This window comes from Misgurnus anguillicaudatus, chromosome 5 (assembly GCF_027580225.2).
Source record: "Misgurnus anguillicaudatus chromosome 5, ASM2758022v2, whole genome shotgun sequence".
Taxonomy (NCBI): domain Eukaryota; kingdom Metazoa; phylum Chordata; class Actinopteri; order Cypriniformes; family Cobitidae; genus Misgurnus; species Misgurnus anguillicaudatus.
Genome location: NC_073341.2, coordinates 26,074,706 through 26,089,564, shown reverse-complemented (window position 1 = coordinate 26,089,564; position 14,859 = coordinate 26,074,706). Strand labels below are relative to the sequence as shown.

Genomic DNA, 14,859 nt, shown 5'->3' with positions numbered 1-14,859 from the left:
TGCTTTCAAAAGATTATTTCCAGATAGGCATAGATAATGGGACGATGTTGTCCCGCTGAATGGCATTGTCATGTCAGGTCACTCTTTAGCGTTCCAGGCTGACCTGCACTTTAATAGAGCACTGACACAGCTCATTTGAAAAGGAAACACATATTCACACACTGCCCCTCCTCCTGCCTATCACAGTATTTCATCATGGTTTCCTGTGTAAAAATAACCATTAATGAGACCAACTCATACAGCTGCAACTTCATAAACATCATAAAACCTAATCAAACACGGTGAGTCATTTTGTACCTTCACTATATATATTACATAGTTATTGTAAACTTAAACTTTAGCGCTTAACTTATTTAATGAATTACAAACTAGACAAGCAAGTGCACCAACTGGAAGTGCAAGTGTAGCCAAACTGACAACTGTAGGCCTGTGTCAAACAAGGAAACTATAATGCGACAGTGCCTGGTATGAGTGTACAAAATGTTTTTTGGTTTATTTTATTAAATCAACTTTAGAAACTTCTATAAATGAGGTCACATCTTCTGCTGGCTTGTTTCGTGGGATTATGTTTATGGACTACTGTAATTTCACTGAAGATCTGTGCCTTCAACATCCAGAGCTATGGGGAGGCAAAGGCCAGCAACAAGCGAGTTATGGAAATTCTGATCAAGGTACAAACTGGCAATATAAATAAATGAACATAAATATGACCATGAATGTGCTGCCAGAATATCTCTCTCTTAACTCTTTCCTTGCCATTGACGAGTTATCTCATCAATAAAAAGAAAACATTTGCATAAAAACGTGATGAATATTTACGTTAATACCGCACTTACTAAAAAACTTTATTTACTCATTTTAAACTCTGTGTATGTTTTGATAATCATTCTGAATCTGATCTCTAACAAAATTCCTTAACAAAAAATGCAATTATTTAAGCTTTTTGCTTAAAAAAAATATTTTTAAAGAAAAATACCCATATTTAAGAGTTTATAAGCAGATAAATAAATATAGATAGGATGAAACTTTTTTTCCCCCCCGTTTTGTTTGTTTGTTTGTTTAAAAGCAGAGGGTCTGTTCTTTCATTTGATATATTTGAAGAGTTTGGTTCCAAATCGCAATAAATCCATTTTGACTAATTTCGGTAAAAACTTGTATTCTATACCAAGAAAGTGACAAGTTTAAAACCACTTTTTTCTGTTACAAACTTTCACATAGCATCTTTTGGTTATAAAAACATAAAAAAAATCCATAACTTGATTTTAAAAGATTTATTACAAAAACTAATAATTTTTTTCCACAAAATGCAATAAATCCATGTCAAGTTTTTTTTCAAAATGCTATAAATCTATTGAATCAATATTTAAATGTGCATTCATCTTTGCCATGTTACATTTATTTAGTTGACTAGTGGTATACACTGATAAAAAATAAACATTAATGGCATTAACCAAAACACTTACTTTGTCATATTAAAAACACTGTCATTGCTGCGGTTATACTTGGGACATCATCACTTAACATTTTTCATTCCTGGTCGATTTTCGTTGACTTAGAGTAAAATAATGTCTCCCGAGAGCCTCTCGTGTAAATTATTAGATGTTGATGGCTTACGTTGAATGCCATTAAAGTATTATTTTGTTTATGTTTTTTTTGTTGATCATGAAGTACAAAGTAAATGAGGAAAACTAGGATTCTGTGTATTCAAAGTGCCGCCATTGTTTGTTTACAATGCGTGGAATGGTGCGCTGTAATTTGTGGAGTGGATTTATTGCATTCTGCACAAAAGGAGGACTGGCGTTTATTTCGTTTTGGGGAAAAAGGAAGAAAAGATGACAGAATAACACAGCAGATATTGTATTTTGCATTAAATTAAGTATTTACTTTTAAATACTGACCTGATATAATACTGATTTTGGCAGTAACTCATTTTTTTTTTTTAATGGCATTTTTCCTGTTTTGGAACCAAAATTTGTATGTTTATACATTTTAAAAGAAAATTTTCCTGGAAGGCATTTTGTGAAACTTTTGGGAAAATCACAAAATGGCTGGCGGGGAATGAGTTAAAAGCTTTTTGGATTTGTTTTTATTCTAAAATTATATTTCATTATTTTTTTAATTCTAGATAATTTCACGCTGTGATCTGAGTTTGATTCAGGAGGTTCGAGATTCTAGAGGTGAAGCCATTGCTGCACTGATGATGAACCTCAACAGGTCAATTCACAGCTCCCTCCCTTAAGTGTGTTTATGAATTCATATAAAATGTTTAATACAGAATGTTTGATCTTCTCTGACCAGGTATGAGAGGTCTCATATTTACTCCCATTTAGAGAGTAAACGAATGGGAAGGAAAACGTATAAAGAGCAGTATGTGTACATTTACAGGTAATGGCATTTTTAAAAGTTGGGGAAAACAAAAATCAATAAAAAGACATACAAATATTAAATTATTTTGTGCTGTGTTACCAGAAAAGATATGCTACAGGTGCAAGATCAATACCAGCACCCAAAGTCAAACGAGACCGCAGAAGAATCAGAGGTGTTCACCAGAGAACCGTTCATCATACGGATACGTTCTCCCACAACCTGTATGTGCTTTTCAACATCAAAACCTTTTCATGAATCAAAAAATACAACAGTATTACAGTACAGCTGTCCACGTACTATCTGTGATGGTATGGCATATAATTGGTCATATCTTTCTACAGTGGTGAAGAACTTTGTGCTCATTGGTCAACATACATGTCCTAAAACTGCAATGAAAGAAATGGACGCGCTGTACGAGGTCTTTCAAACTGTCAGGAAGAAATGGAAAGCTGAAGTAAACACATTTATAAAAAAAATGTATATATACAGTACATGCTTACAAGTATATAAAAATTCTGGATAGTATATAAATACACTTTACCCTTCTTATCCAGAATGTAATGTTTCTGGGAGACCTAAATGCAGCTTGCAGCTATGTTACCAAAAAAGGACTGAAAAATGTTCGGATCAGGAATGACCCAAAGTTTCAATGGCTGATCAGAGACGAACAAGACACTACAGTCCGAGAAAAGACCCACTGTGCTTATGACAGGTATATTATCATTATAAAAACAAGTTTAAATTCTTTAAATGAATTAAATTTATACAACGGGTCTGTTGAATCCTTTATTCTGATTGGTTGAGAAATGTTCCATAAGTGTTGATTATTTTTCAATAACCTCACACCTAACCTTTAAAATGTTTTAAAATAGGCACCAGAGCAATATTTTTGGTAACCGTGGTATAAGTGGAATAATTGACTCCGGTCCTTTAAATTATTCGAAAATAATGTACACCCATGGTGTAACGCATAACCACCTTGGGTGTGTATTATTTTCTTATAATGCAACGGTCTGTTGTCAATTATTCCTTACCTAAAGTACACTGTAAAAAATAGAATTTTTGTAATTTTAACTGTAAAAATTAAGTTAAACAATTTAAACTTGATTTTATAAGTTAAGTCAACTTATCAAATAAATTGTAGATTGAATTGACGTGCAAATAGTGGCGGCTGGTGACTTCTTTTTCGCGCGATGCGAAGCCCGTCATGTGTCGCTTGTTATTTCAAAATGTGTTCGGCACATGATGTGAACTATGTGCATTATGCGTCTTTTTAAAATAAGTGCCTGCCGCATACGCGTCAAAAAGGGTTTAAGAGACGCTCGCGCAGATACTTGCATAATCTCATGTGTAATCGGAGTTTAGTGATAAGTTAGTATTTTGTGAACAAGCGCATCTCTTTTATCAAAAACTATTTCGAACACACAGTTCACATGACACAACAAAACATTTTTTGACATGACAACCAACACATGATGCTACGAACACATATTTTGAATTTGCGCTCCTTGGAACATAAGTCACCGGCTGCTACTGCTAACTTCATGCCACATTTTGTTTACAGTGTAACATAAAAATATATGTTGATTTGACATCATTTTTACATGAACTATTTCATATTCTGAATATTATTGTAGAATAAAGTGTAAACTACATCAATTGCTGCTACACTCTTTAAAAAAGTTAGCCATAAGGAACCATAATTGGTTCCCCAAGGAGCCAGTTCCTCTATATTAGTCTTTTTTTGGTTCTTCATGGAAAATTATTTTACTATGGCATCATGACACACCTTTATTTTTAAGAGTGTATATGCATCGAACCTGCATAATAACTTGATAGATACAGTAGATGCAACTTTGTACTTGACTGTCACACTCCAGCAATATATTTTGTTTAACAATCCAATCTTTCTGAAATTGCCCTCTAGGATTATTATTCATGGCAAAGAACTTATTTCTGGTGTCGTTCCAGAATCTGCTCAGCCATTCAACTTCAAACAAGCATTTGGTCTCTCAGAAGAAGAGGTAAGTTGTGGTTAATACATTCATAAGTCACTCATTTTTATTTGATCTATCATATTATTACATGTTTGTTTTTTGCACATAGGCTTTGGAAGTCAGTGATCATTATCCTGTTGAGGTTGATTTAAAACCAAATCATCGCTACCTCCTGCGTCATGAACTGTGAAAACCTGTAAATATAGGATCCTGCTTATCAAGATAATTTGCCATATTGTACTGTAATATAAGATGTATATCCATATACAGCATGATACTGTACTCACCAGCACTCATACGTAAAACACTTTTATAACACTCATGAATTGTATTTATAATCAAAATGTCTTATATTTCATACACTATTTAAAAGAACAGTATGTAGGATTGTGGCCAAAACTGGTACTGCAATCACAAAACTTGTGGCTAAAACTGGTACTGCAATCACACGACTGGTGGCCAATACACAACATGCCAACATAAACATCCGTTGAGGGTTGCAACTCCACTTTTTAAATGACAATATCTTGGCCAGACCACTGTTGTCAGTGATATAAGTATTTGAAATGAAAATGATTTCTTAATGTCTATTGACATATCAGGGCCATTTTATGATTCATTGATATAAATTTCTTCCATATTGTTCCTGTATTTAATGTATATTTGTTTAAAAACACATATTTATTGTTTTTATTAACTAATATTGGAATACACTATGGGATTGATTAAAATAATTAACAAACTGTCCATGCTTCCTAAGTCAATAAACTATCAGAATATTTATTAATGAGAATATTTATTTATTATAGAGAAAAGCAATACGTTTCATTATTTACAAAATATTTAAAATAATGCTTTTTACTTTTATAAAATCCAATTTGTCCCTGTGACCCATTTTGCATACTGTCTGCTCTAAATAGTGGCCTATTCAAAATTTATTAGTATGTCCCTAATGGCTGATTTTACTCATAATTCATTGTGAGAGAGAAGAGTTTATGTGACGTCACTTATTAATCAAATAAGTTATGCTTTACTGAATTCATAAATTTAACTATACAGTAAACAATACATACAACAAACCTTAACCATATGAATAATGAATGCAGAAAAACTGAAATGCATAGAGGAGTTGTATTTGTGTTCTAATAGGTGTTAGTATGTCCCAGTATTTGCATACTTTTGTTACAGTATGCACTAAAATATAGTTTCCTGTCAAAAACAGTACATACTTTCAGACCATAATATACTGTAAATAGGCAAATTGGGACACATAGTCTTTATTTTCTGTAATGTGATTGGATTGTTTGGTTACCATGGCAACACAAAAGCAATACCAGTGTTTTAGTCAGAATATTTAAAAGCAAACTGGTAAGCATACTTTGAAATACCCTAAAGTTAAATGTAAAAAGAATAAAAGTAGCCAAACATGTTATTCATCTTAAAAGGCACCTCAGATTTCAATAAATTTGTTGCTTAAGTTGTTGTAACTCGTGAGTAGGATGTTTCAATTTGGAGGAGGCATAATGTGGTTGTGCTCAAACCACAACCTAGAATTGTCAGCAAGGACTGCTTTACTGCAGCAGTAATACATACACAAAAATATGTTTGACAACGAAATGTTCGAAGAATGTAATCAAGAATCGAGAAAAAAAATCTGTGATTTTTTTACACATAGCAACATTCATTTTTATTATATATGATTATATTTATACTTTTGGTACAGTAATTGCTAAGTCTTTGTGTATACAGTATGTGTCTGTTTTTATTTTTTCATAAGTCTGTTTCGACAGGAAGTAGCTATGACATGCAACGGTGTGCATCACACACACTCATTTCGTCTGTGGTGGAATATATGTCTGTCAGTTTTGTATTTCATTTCAATCTTTATGAGGTAACACCTAATTTTTCACACCTCCTGCTTCGCTGTAATCAAGATAAGCATGGCAGATTTTTGGAAGGACAGATTTCCAGGTAAGATTTTATGAAGCTTTACACAAGGTTTTAAAGTTTCTAGACAATTATGTATTATGTTGTTGCTCTAACATTTCCTGACTTTGACATTTTTTACTTGACACAATTATTTCTGACTGTGCCTATTTCTGCTTTTCTTAATAAAAAATGATACAGACTTTGAGGATTTACACTTCAGTGATGATGACAACACAACACCGCATGGTGATAATATAACTGAAAGAGAACCAGTCACGGAGGACAACAACAATCACAGAGAAGACAGAGTTTCTGAGCCTGATGAAGATTTAGCAGAAAGTCAAAGCTGTACAGATACTATCATGGAAGTAGAAACTAAAAACTGTTCTATGGATGGCGTATTAGAAGATCAAAGTGTGAAGACAGGAACCATGCTCTTTGGTTCATCGTCTGATAATGATTCATATGAAAGAAAGACACAATCTGAAGACCATGAAGAGGATGAACTTGAGATGCCTGCAGAAACATCAGACATCCATCAAATAACAGCTCACTTTCAAATGGAAGATGTCGGTTTCCTAGAAAAGGTTTCTTTAGAAGAAACTCACATTGATCAGGGAACACCAAAATATCAGATTGTAACAGAGGAGGAAACATCACATCTACTGTCCTGCCAGATGGTGGATGAACCTGAAGATACGAGCTTAGCATCAGAAGAAGACGGATCGCTAATGGAGGTCCAGTCCAGAGATGAGATGAAAGATTTTACAGAAGATGATCATGTGGAAGTAGTGGAGGGCTTAGCAGATTACTCTTCTGAACTGTCCGAAAGTGAAAATGAGAGCTCCAGTGAAGGTCATGAGAGTGATGCTCCTACCAACATGAACAACAAGGTGGATGCGGACAACCTGGAAGCAGATTGCCTAGCTATAGCTTCAATGGATAATGATGATAATGAAAGGAATCACAGAGAAGACTCTGAGCCTGATGAAGATTTAGCAGAGACTCAAAGCTGTACAGATACTGATTTGGAAGTAGAAACTGAAAACTGTTTTAGGAACAGTATGGATGGCCTATTAGACGATCAAAGTGGAAAGTCAGATGAAAGAAAGACACGAGCTGAAGACCACGAAGAGGAACGCAAAGACAATGAACTTGAGATACTTGCAGAAACATCAGACATCCATCAGATGACAGCTCACTTTCAAGTGGAAGATGTTGGTTTGCTGGAAACGGTTCCTACAGAAGAAACGAAGGAGGAAACATCACATCTACTGTCCTGTCAGATGGCGGATGAACCTGAAGATACGAGCTCAGCATCAGATGAAGATGAACCTTCTGAAACTTTTGAGGAACATGTCTTTCAACATGCTCCTGATAACAAAGAAGCCAATGATTTCAAACAGTTAAATCTAGAAGACTCTTCGACACAGCTAATGAAGGTCAAGTCCAGGGATGAGATGAAAGAGTTTACAGAAGATGACCATGTGGGAGCAGAAGAGGGCTTGGCAGATTACCCCTCTGACCGGTCCGAAAGTGAAAATGAGAGCTCCGGTGAAGGTCATGAGGGTGACCCGAACATCAAGGTGGATGCGGAAAACCTGGAAGCAGATTTCCTAGTCATAGCTTCAATGGACGATGAAAATGAAAGGAACAGAGGCATAAATCCGGCAGAAATGGTCACTGATTCTGGAAACGCAGAAAAGTCCTACATGAATGAGCAACATGACTATGACAGTGATATCAGCAGTGATGATGATGATGATGATGACAACGGTCCTACTGTTTACATGCACGAAACCATAGCTTCCCAAGAACCAGAAAACCCTTACACAAATGATTTTGTTAGAGACTGGAAAAGCATTGAATGTGAAGAAGCATATATACATCCAGACAGTCAGAATCCAGAGAGACGTGATGCTGGAGGTTTATCAGACACGCCAGCTCTTCCTGAAACGGTGGACTCCAGGATGGAAAGTCCTTCCGCATATGAGACACACACTTCTGAAAATCCAAATAATAGTGTGAGGCAGTTAGATCCTTCAAGGTCCTACTCCAATGTTTCAAACGTTGGGGAAAATCTCAACACCTTATTACCCGAGACGTTTTGGAATTTAATTGAACAGGACAACCTGAAGTTTGATGACTGGGATGTTAATGAAGAAGAGGCGATCTGTAATGAAGAAGAGGTAGAGAATGAGGAAGAGGAAATGGAAAGGGACTGGGAGAAAGAACGAGCAAGAATCGAAGCATTTAACACATATTACACATCTTTCGAAGGCGAAGACAATGTTGGTAAGTGTTTGACAACTTAATTTTTGTAAAAATAAGTGTTTAACTTTTTTATCTTTTCAATGGTACTGTACTGTAGATATAGTGCTGACAACACCACAATCGACGTTTTAATTTACAGGGAATGTATATACTGATAAAATGTATACCGTGAAGTCACTGTATATAAAGTGTCTGCAAATGCCCAGCCCTGCTCTCTGTTTGCTGGTAAAAGATACATTTCTGTCCAAACAACAGGTAGGAGCCCCAAAGTTACGTTTTGTTTGGAAACAGAATCCATCCAATATGAAGATGAATATAGTAGGTAAGGATTTCATTTAGCTTTTTTTGTGTCATCAAATAGTTTACATTGTAATAATGTTTAAAAATAAACTATAGTTCCCCTATATGCTTTTGTATTGCAACACAGTAGCGAAGAGGAACCAAGCACAGACATCAGTGAGTTGTATCCTGCAGAGCCCAATGTTGTCGACATACATCAAAGCAACAAAGAACACAACAGTAAACCTTTAGAGGTTTCAGATGCTGCAGAAAATATCCAAACCGTGACACCCGAGACACTTTGGTCCTCAAAGTTACTGATAGATGAAGAAAACCTGAAGTTTAATGACAGTGACCATGATATTGATGGAGATGACGTCCATAAACCTGACACAAGCAAGGTGATCTGTGATGAAAAGGAACCTTTCTTTAAGGAGCTAAAATATGAGGATCAGGAAATTAAAGGAGACAGGGAACAGGAACAATCAGGAGCTGAATACATGTACCACATAGAGTTTACTGAATGGGAAAATGAGGGTAGGTGCATAATTTTGTAAAAAAAAAATTATGTGTAAATGAAATGCAGTGTAGTATCGCATATAGTTATAGTAAGTATCAGTGGTGACCAATGACTTTTTTTTTCGAGGGCGCACATTGCGAAGTTCGTCACAACATGTATGTAGCCTGTCATGTGTGTGGTTCGTAATTTTAAAAATATGTGTTCTGCATGTCGAAAGAACATATGTGCATCACGTGTCTTGTCAAAATAAGTGCCTGCTGCAGACACGTCTAAAGGGTTTATGATAAAAGAGATGCTCACGCTACCAGATACTCGCATAATCTCATGTGTAATCAGAGTTTACTGTTAAGAGAGTGTCTTGCGTGTATTTTGTGAACGTGAGCGTCTCTTTTATCATAAACGCTTTTGACGCGTGTGAAGCAGGCACTTATTTTGACAAAACACGTGATGCACATCGTTCACATGATGCAACAAACACATATTTTGTAAACACAAGCAACACACATGACACTCCAAACACATATTTTGAATTTGCGCCCCTTGGATGAGCAGTCACGAGCCGCCACTGGTTAGTATATAAGGAATAGTTCACCCAAAAAATGAAAATTCTGCCACCGTTCACCCACCTTTATGCCGTTACAAACCTTTTTTGTTCTGCTGAACACAAAGCAAGATATTTTAAGCAATGTGTGTAACCAAACCGTTTTTGAGCACCACTAAGTATTTTTTCCTACTATGGAAGTCAATGGTGCTTCTGTTTCCTGCTTTATTACAAATATCTTCCTTTGTGTTGAGCAGAACAAATAAATGTATACAGGTTTGTAGCAACATGAGGGGGAGTAAATAATGACAGAATTTTCATTTTTGGGAGAGCTATCCCTTTAAAGGGACAGTAAGTAGAGTTTTAAGTGTTTTATTAATCAAAATCAACGTCTTTATTCATAAATATGTCTTTGACCTCTGCCAGTGATCTGACTTTTCTTTTTTAAGCTTAGAATTTTTTCTCTTTACTTACATTGAACGGGTAACTCCAAGAAGGCTTCCATGTCGTTCCGCCGTATTGATAAACTATAATAGCAAAGAGGGACAAAAAGCACTTGCCTCAATGCGTTTCCACAACGCGTTTTCATTCAGAACATGTGAACTAGCTGAAACGAACAAGGAGATCAGTGATTACATAACGGCTACCATAGTTGCAATACGCATTTGGAAAAGCGAGGCGCTAGAGTACTATTCGTTTGAATGCAAAATACAGTTTCACCACTAGATGGGGGTAAATCCTACTTATTGTCCCTTTAAGACGCTGTAAAATGGATTAGATAAAAACGTCAATAAATATCAATGTAACATTTTCTTTTAACAGTAACAGAGAGGAGCCACAAATACACATTAAGTCTGGATCAAGAATCATCTCAAAATGAGGATAATGAAAGGTAAGTTAGGTCTATTCAGCTTAAATAAAAAGCAAAAATGCATGCGTTGGGTGGACGCAATTTGGATTTGATTTTTTTGTTTGAAATTAGACATGTTTGAAAACACCTGTTTTAAATCACTGCCTTGCAAACCCACCAATGTTTTTGTATTACTTTGCAGCAGTGAACAGGAATCAAACACAGAAGATGACAATTCCAACATAAAGACTAAGGTGAGAACTGGCACATTTCAAAACGATCAAATAATCATTATGGATCTGTACATGTGTAAGGGCTTGCCATATTTTTCAGGACCTAAGTGAATCTGATGAACCACAAGAAAGGCGTTTGTACACAGGAAAGCAGAAGGTCTTACCGAAAGGATTACAAAAGCCAGACAAGAAGCTAAAGGAACCCAAAAGCAAGGTAAGCATTATATAGCTAGCTTATGGCCTTAAAGGGATAGTTCACCCAAAAATGAAAATTCTGTCATCATTTACTCACCCTTATCTTGTTACAAACCTATATCAATTTCTTTGGTCTGCTGAACACAAAGGAAGATATTTGTAATGAAGCAGGAAACAGAAGCACCATTGACTTCCATAGTATGAAAATACTCCTATCTAAGTCAATGGTGCTCAAAAATGGTTTGGTTACAAACATTGCTGAAAATATCTTCCTTTATGTTCAGCAAAACAAAGAAATTAATATAGGTTTGTAACAACATACATGTGAGTAAATTATAACAGAATTTTCATTTTTGGGTGAACTATCCCTTTAAACATTTTCCATTAGCATATGCTTTCCCAACTTGCTATGAATCTGAAAAGTCACTGAAAGAGTATAAATGACAACAGCATACAACTCGCAGAGGGTGAAAACTATGGTATTGCAGGACTTTTAGTCAGTGGATGTGGGCGGGGCTTTATCAGTGTGATGTCACATTAACAAGAGAATCAAAACGCATGTCTAATGAGATTGCTTTGGTTTAACAGGGATAAAAAAAAAAAAAGTAGTGGATGAATTTTTTTTCATTGTAGGGTGGTTGTGTTCAAACACTGCCAACACACATTTATGTCCCAACACCTTGTAAAAATATATTTGCATAATAGGTGCCCTTTAAGTAACTTGGTTTTAATTTCTTTATAGTGCCTTGTCCTGCTGAGGTCTGTATTAGCATTGAGTCTGGCAACAGCGGTGGGAGTTTTGTCTTACTGGTGGGTCACAGATAGCCTGGACTGGATCTACTGAATTTACATTCATCTTGGGTCTTCAACATCATTCAGAACAACAAAGTCCTGCCTCTTTATGTAAAGAAACGATCACACAAAACCACACATGCACGTAAAATGCGATTACTCCACAAAAGTAGACTGAGATAGTGTAGGTCCAAGTTTATTTCCTTACAGGATGCAACTTAATATTGTAATGTTTGAACAGTGCTTTGAAATAAATATAAAATAAAATGTTTTCATATCTTATGACATTCTTATCCTATTTTTATGTATAACCACATATTGCATGTAGATAAATAGATTAGCCCAGTTTTTTAAAAGGATGTATGTGGTATCTGTATTGCTTGCAAAGTAAAACCAATTTGAAAAAATAAAAGAATTGATTAAAGGAAAATTGTATAGCATTTTTTTTTAACTCGGGGGAACAAATGATTCCTCTTTTACACAATCTGAATGCATTTAAAGGGACATTCAACACCTTTTCTTTCTGATTGGGATGTCATCTTATATTGGGCTGTCATCCACAAGCTATTATCCATAAACATGCCATGCAGTTAATGTATTTTAGGTCTAATTATTATTCAGTGTCTTCCTTCACTAAAGCATAAAATATATCATACCAATTCAGAAAATAAATGAGTGCATATAACAGCATGTATATTTTTCCTTTGGACATAATGAAGGTCTTATTAATACAGTTAAATTAAGTGCTAAGGTATAAAACTGAATTCCATTTCATTCCTATAGATAGGAAATATAAGAGGACAGCTGTACCTTTAAGGCATGCACAGCTTTCTGTCTTCTTTTTCTTTGGCTAAATAAATTTCCTCTAAAAGCCTTTTATCACTTAGTTTTTGTTAAATGCTTACTTTGAACACATGCCCTGGTTAACTACTCATTTTCATAACAGTCTCATAACACATTTTAGTAACAGAAAATGAAAACCAAATAAAAATCTAATGAAGCAAAATTACTGCTGATAAAGTTAAAGTGCGTTTTAATATTGCATTAGCTGTGATGACTACATAAACTTAAACGAAGAGGTGCCTCATTCGATCTCAGTAAAGATCCATGCCAGTAACGTAATGCACGCAATCTTTTCCTGTTTGTGAGTGCACGCATCTTCTGACTTTTATGTTCTCCGAAGGCTCTTGTATAGAGCCACAAGCTGCGACTGAATCAATGAATCAGTAGTCACACCCGAGATGGGATTTACATTATCCATGTTCAAATGGAAAATGATTCATTTACAGACTGGGTTCGAATGGCCGCATTAATATCGCTGTATTAATCAGCTACATCCAGGATATTGGTCCCACACATTAAAATCTACTTCATTCCCGGCCATACCCTGTCACCAAATGGCCCATCCCCTGTGAAAGACAGCGGTGATGGCGCTCCAGGTGTATACAGATCAGAGTCTGTATCCGACTCCCCTTCGGCCAGGTAAGGCCTGAGCCGAGTGCAGAGCGTTCCGCCTCCACCACCGCCAAACATCCCAAAAGCCACGGGAGGGACGTAATCCTCTTCCCTGGCCTGAGAAATGCTGAAACCGCTAAATGAGCGCTCTAATTCCTCATGGTCCACTGAGGGTATAGAGAGAGATGTGTCGCTCTCGGCGGCCGCCTGCTGCTGCTGTCTCCTGAGCCGGCGGGACCGGCTGTTGTCCCCGTTCTCGTGAAAAGGTGGAGGTGGGATGCGGTACAGCGAGGGGTCATCAGTGCCTATGGGTGACACTCCTCGACTGTTGTTCCAGAGAGGTACGCTGAGAGGATGTTCTTCTTGTTGATGCCACGAGGTAGAGGGCCGACACTGGCATTCGGTGGGGGTCCCGTTATGGCCTGGATTGACAGGGGACGCGCTTTTGTGTTTGTTCTCCTCCTCATTCTCGTTCTGAGCTTTGTCGCTCTTGTCGTCCGGGCTGTGGTAGGGAGGCGCAGGATAAGCGATTTTAAATCCCAAAAGAGCTTCGGTCTCAGAACGCGGGATGCCCATGTGTGTGGTGTACACACTGACTAAAAAGTTGAGTTTGAGGTCCATCGCTCCCACCTGACCAAAACAGAGACAAGCACATCATTTTATTTAAAATAAGTAAAATCAAACATAGCACCAACATCAACTACATACAGTAGTGGCCAACAGTCAGGTATGGGGGGAAATGTATACAATATTTGCTTTTAATGCACCCTCATGTAAAATGAACCCTCATTTTGACCCTTTAGTTAAAAAAAATGGTTCCCTTCATCTCAGTGGAATAAGATTTTATGACTTTTCTAGATTATCTGTAGCCTGGGAAAACCCAGACAACATCCGGCAAATTTAGATTTGCTCTGCAAGTAGTCTGGCAAAGAGGCCATTCAAGCCCATTTTAATGCCGAGAAATCCATCCGTTTGGAAATGATTTGCCTATGAAAAACAGACATTTCAAAATGCATCAAAACTACAAAAAATTCTACTATTTGAAATAATATGTCCTTTCTAATGTTTATATATATATAAGTTCACAAAATGTATCACTAAAGTAGTGTTGTGAGCAGTTGGCCACATCCAGTTAAATGAATGGGTCTCTATGGGCCTCTGCTGAATTCAACACATAACATCTATATCTAAAAACAATTAACATAATAATGTATGTGAATTTTTCATAAAAAATTTATATTTTCCATGCAAGCAAATGGTGTTGAGGAATTTAGTGGTAAATAGGTACAAAAGTCATATCTCCAACAACACAGCATTAATGTATAGATGGGAAGTAAACAAACAAATGATATATTATTAGTATCATAAAAAATGTATATATTTTTTGTAATCACTCTTTCAATTTCTTGGGTCATTTTGACCCCCAC

The 14,859-nt window shown here is 36.2% G+C and overlaps 3 protein-coding genes across 6 annotated transcripts in view; 2 read left to right on the top strand and 1 right to left on the bottom strand.

Moving 5' to 3' along the window:
* Positions 1-98: 98 nt before the first annotated feature.
* On the top strand, positions 99-5,136 carry dnase1l1l (deoxyribonuclease I-like 1-like). Its single transcript, XM_055168970.2, has 9 exons — positions 99-281; positions 516-671; positions 2,126-2,214; positions 2,299-2,385; positions 2,470-2,588; positions 2,709-2,821; positions 2,922-3,079; positions 4,295-4,391; positions 4,474-5,136. The coding sequence occupies exons 2-9, from the start codon at positions 528-530 to the stop codon at positions 4,552-4,554; spliced, it is 888 nt and encodes a 295-aa protein (XP_055024945.1). The 5' UTR covers positions 99-281; positions 516-527; the 3' UTR covers positions 4,555-5,136.
* A 661-nt stretch (positions 5,137-5,797) lies between these two features.
* LOC129414381 (uncharacterized) lies at positions 5,798-12,053 on the top strand. The gene is made up of 8 exons (XM_055168415.2): positions 5,798-6,335; positions 6,492-8,588; positions 8,823-8,889; positions 8,995-9,383; positions 10,730-10,799; positions 10,960-11,011; positions 11,091-11,204; positions 11,928-12,053. The coding sequence occupies exons 1-8, from the start codon at positions 6,305-6,307 to the stop codon at positions 12,027-12,029; spliced, it is 2,922 nt and encodes a 973-aa protein (XP_055024390.2). The 5' UTR covers positions 5,798-6,304; the 3' UTR covers positions 12,030-12,053.
* A 104-nt stretch (positions 12,054-12,157) lies between these two features.
* kcnq2a (potassium voltage-gated channel, KQT-like subfamily, member 2a) overlaps positions 12,158-14,859 on the bottom strand; it is a 32,975-nt gene continuing 30,273 nt past the window's right edge. For all 4 annotated transcript variants that reach the window (XM_055168416.2, XM_055168417.2, XM_055168418.2 and 1 more), the window contains one exon: positions 12,158-14,062. In XM_055168416.2, coding sequence (XP_055024391.2) covers positions 13,343-14,062 — 720 coding nt within the window. In that variant the 3' untranslated portion in view covers positions 12,158-13,342. The remainder of the gene's footprint in view (positions 14,063-14,859) is intronic.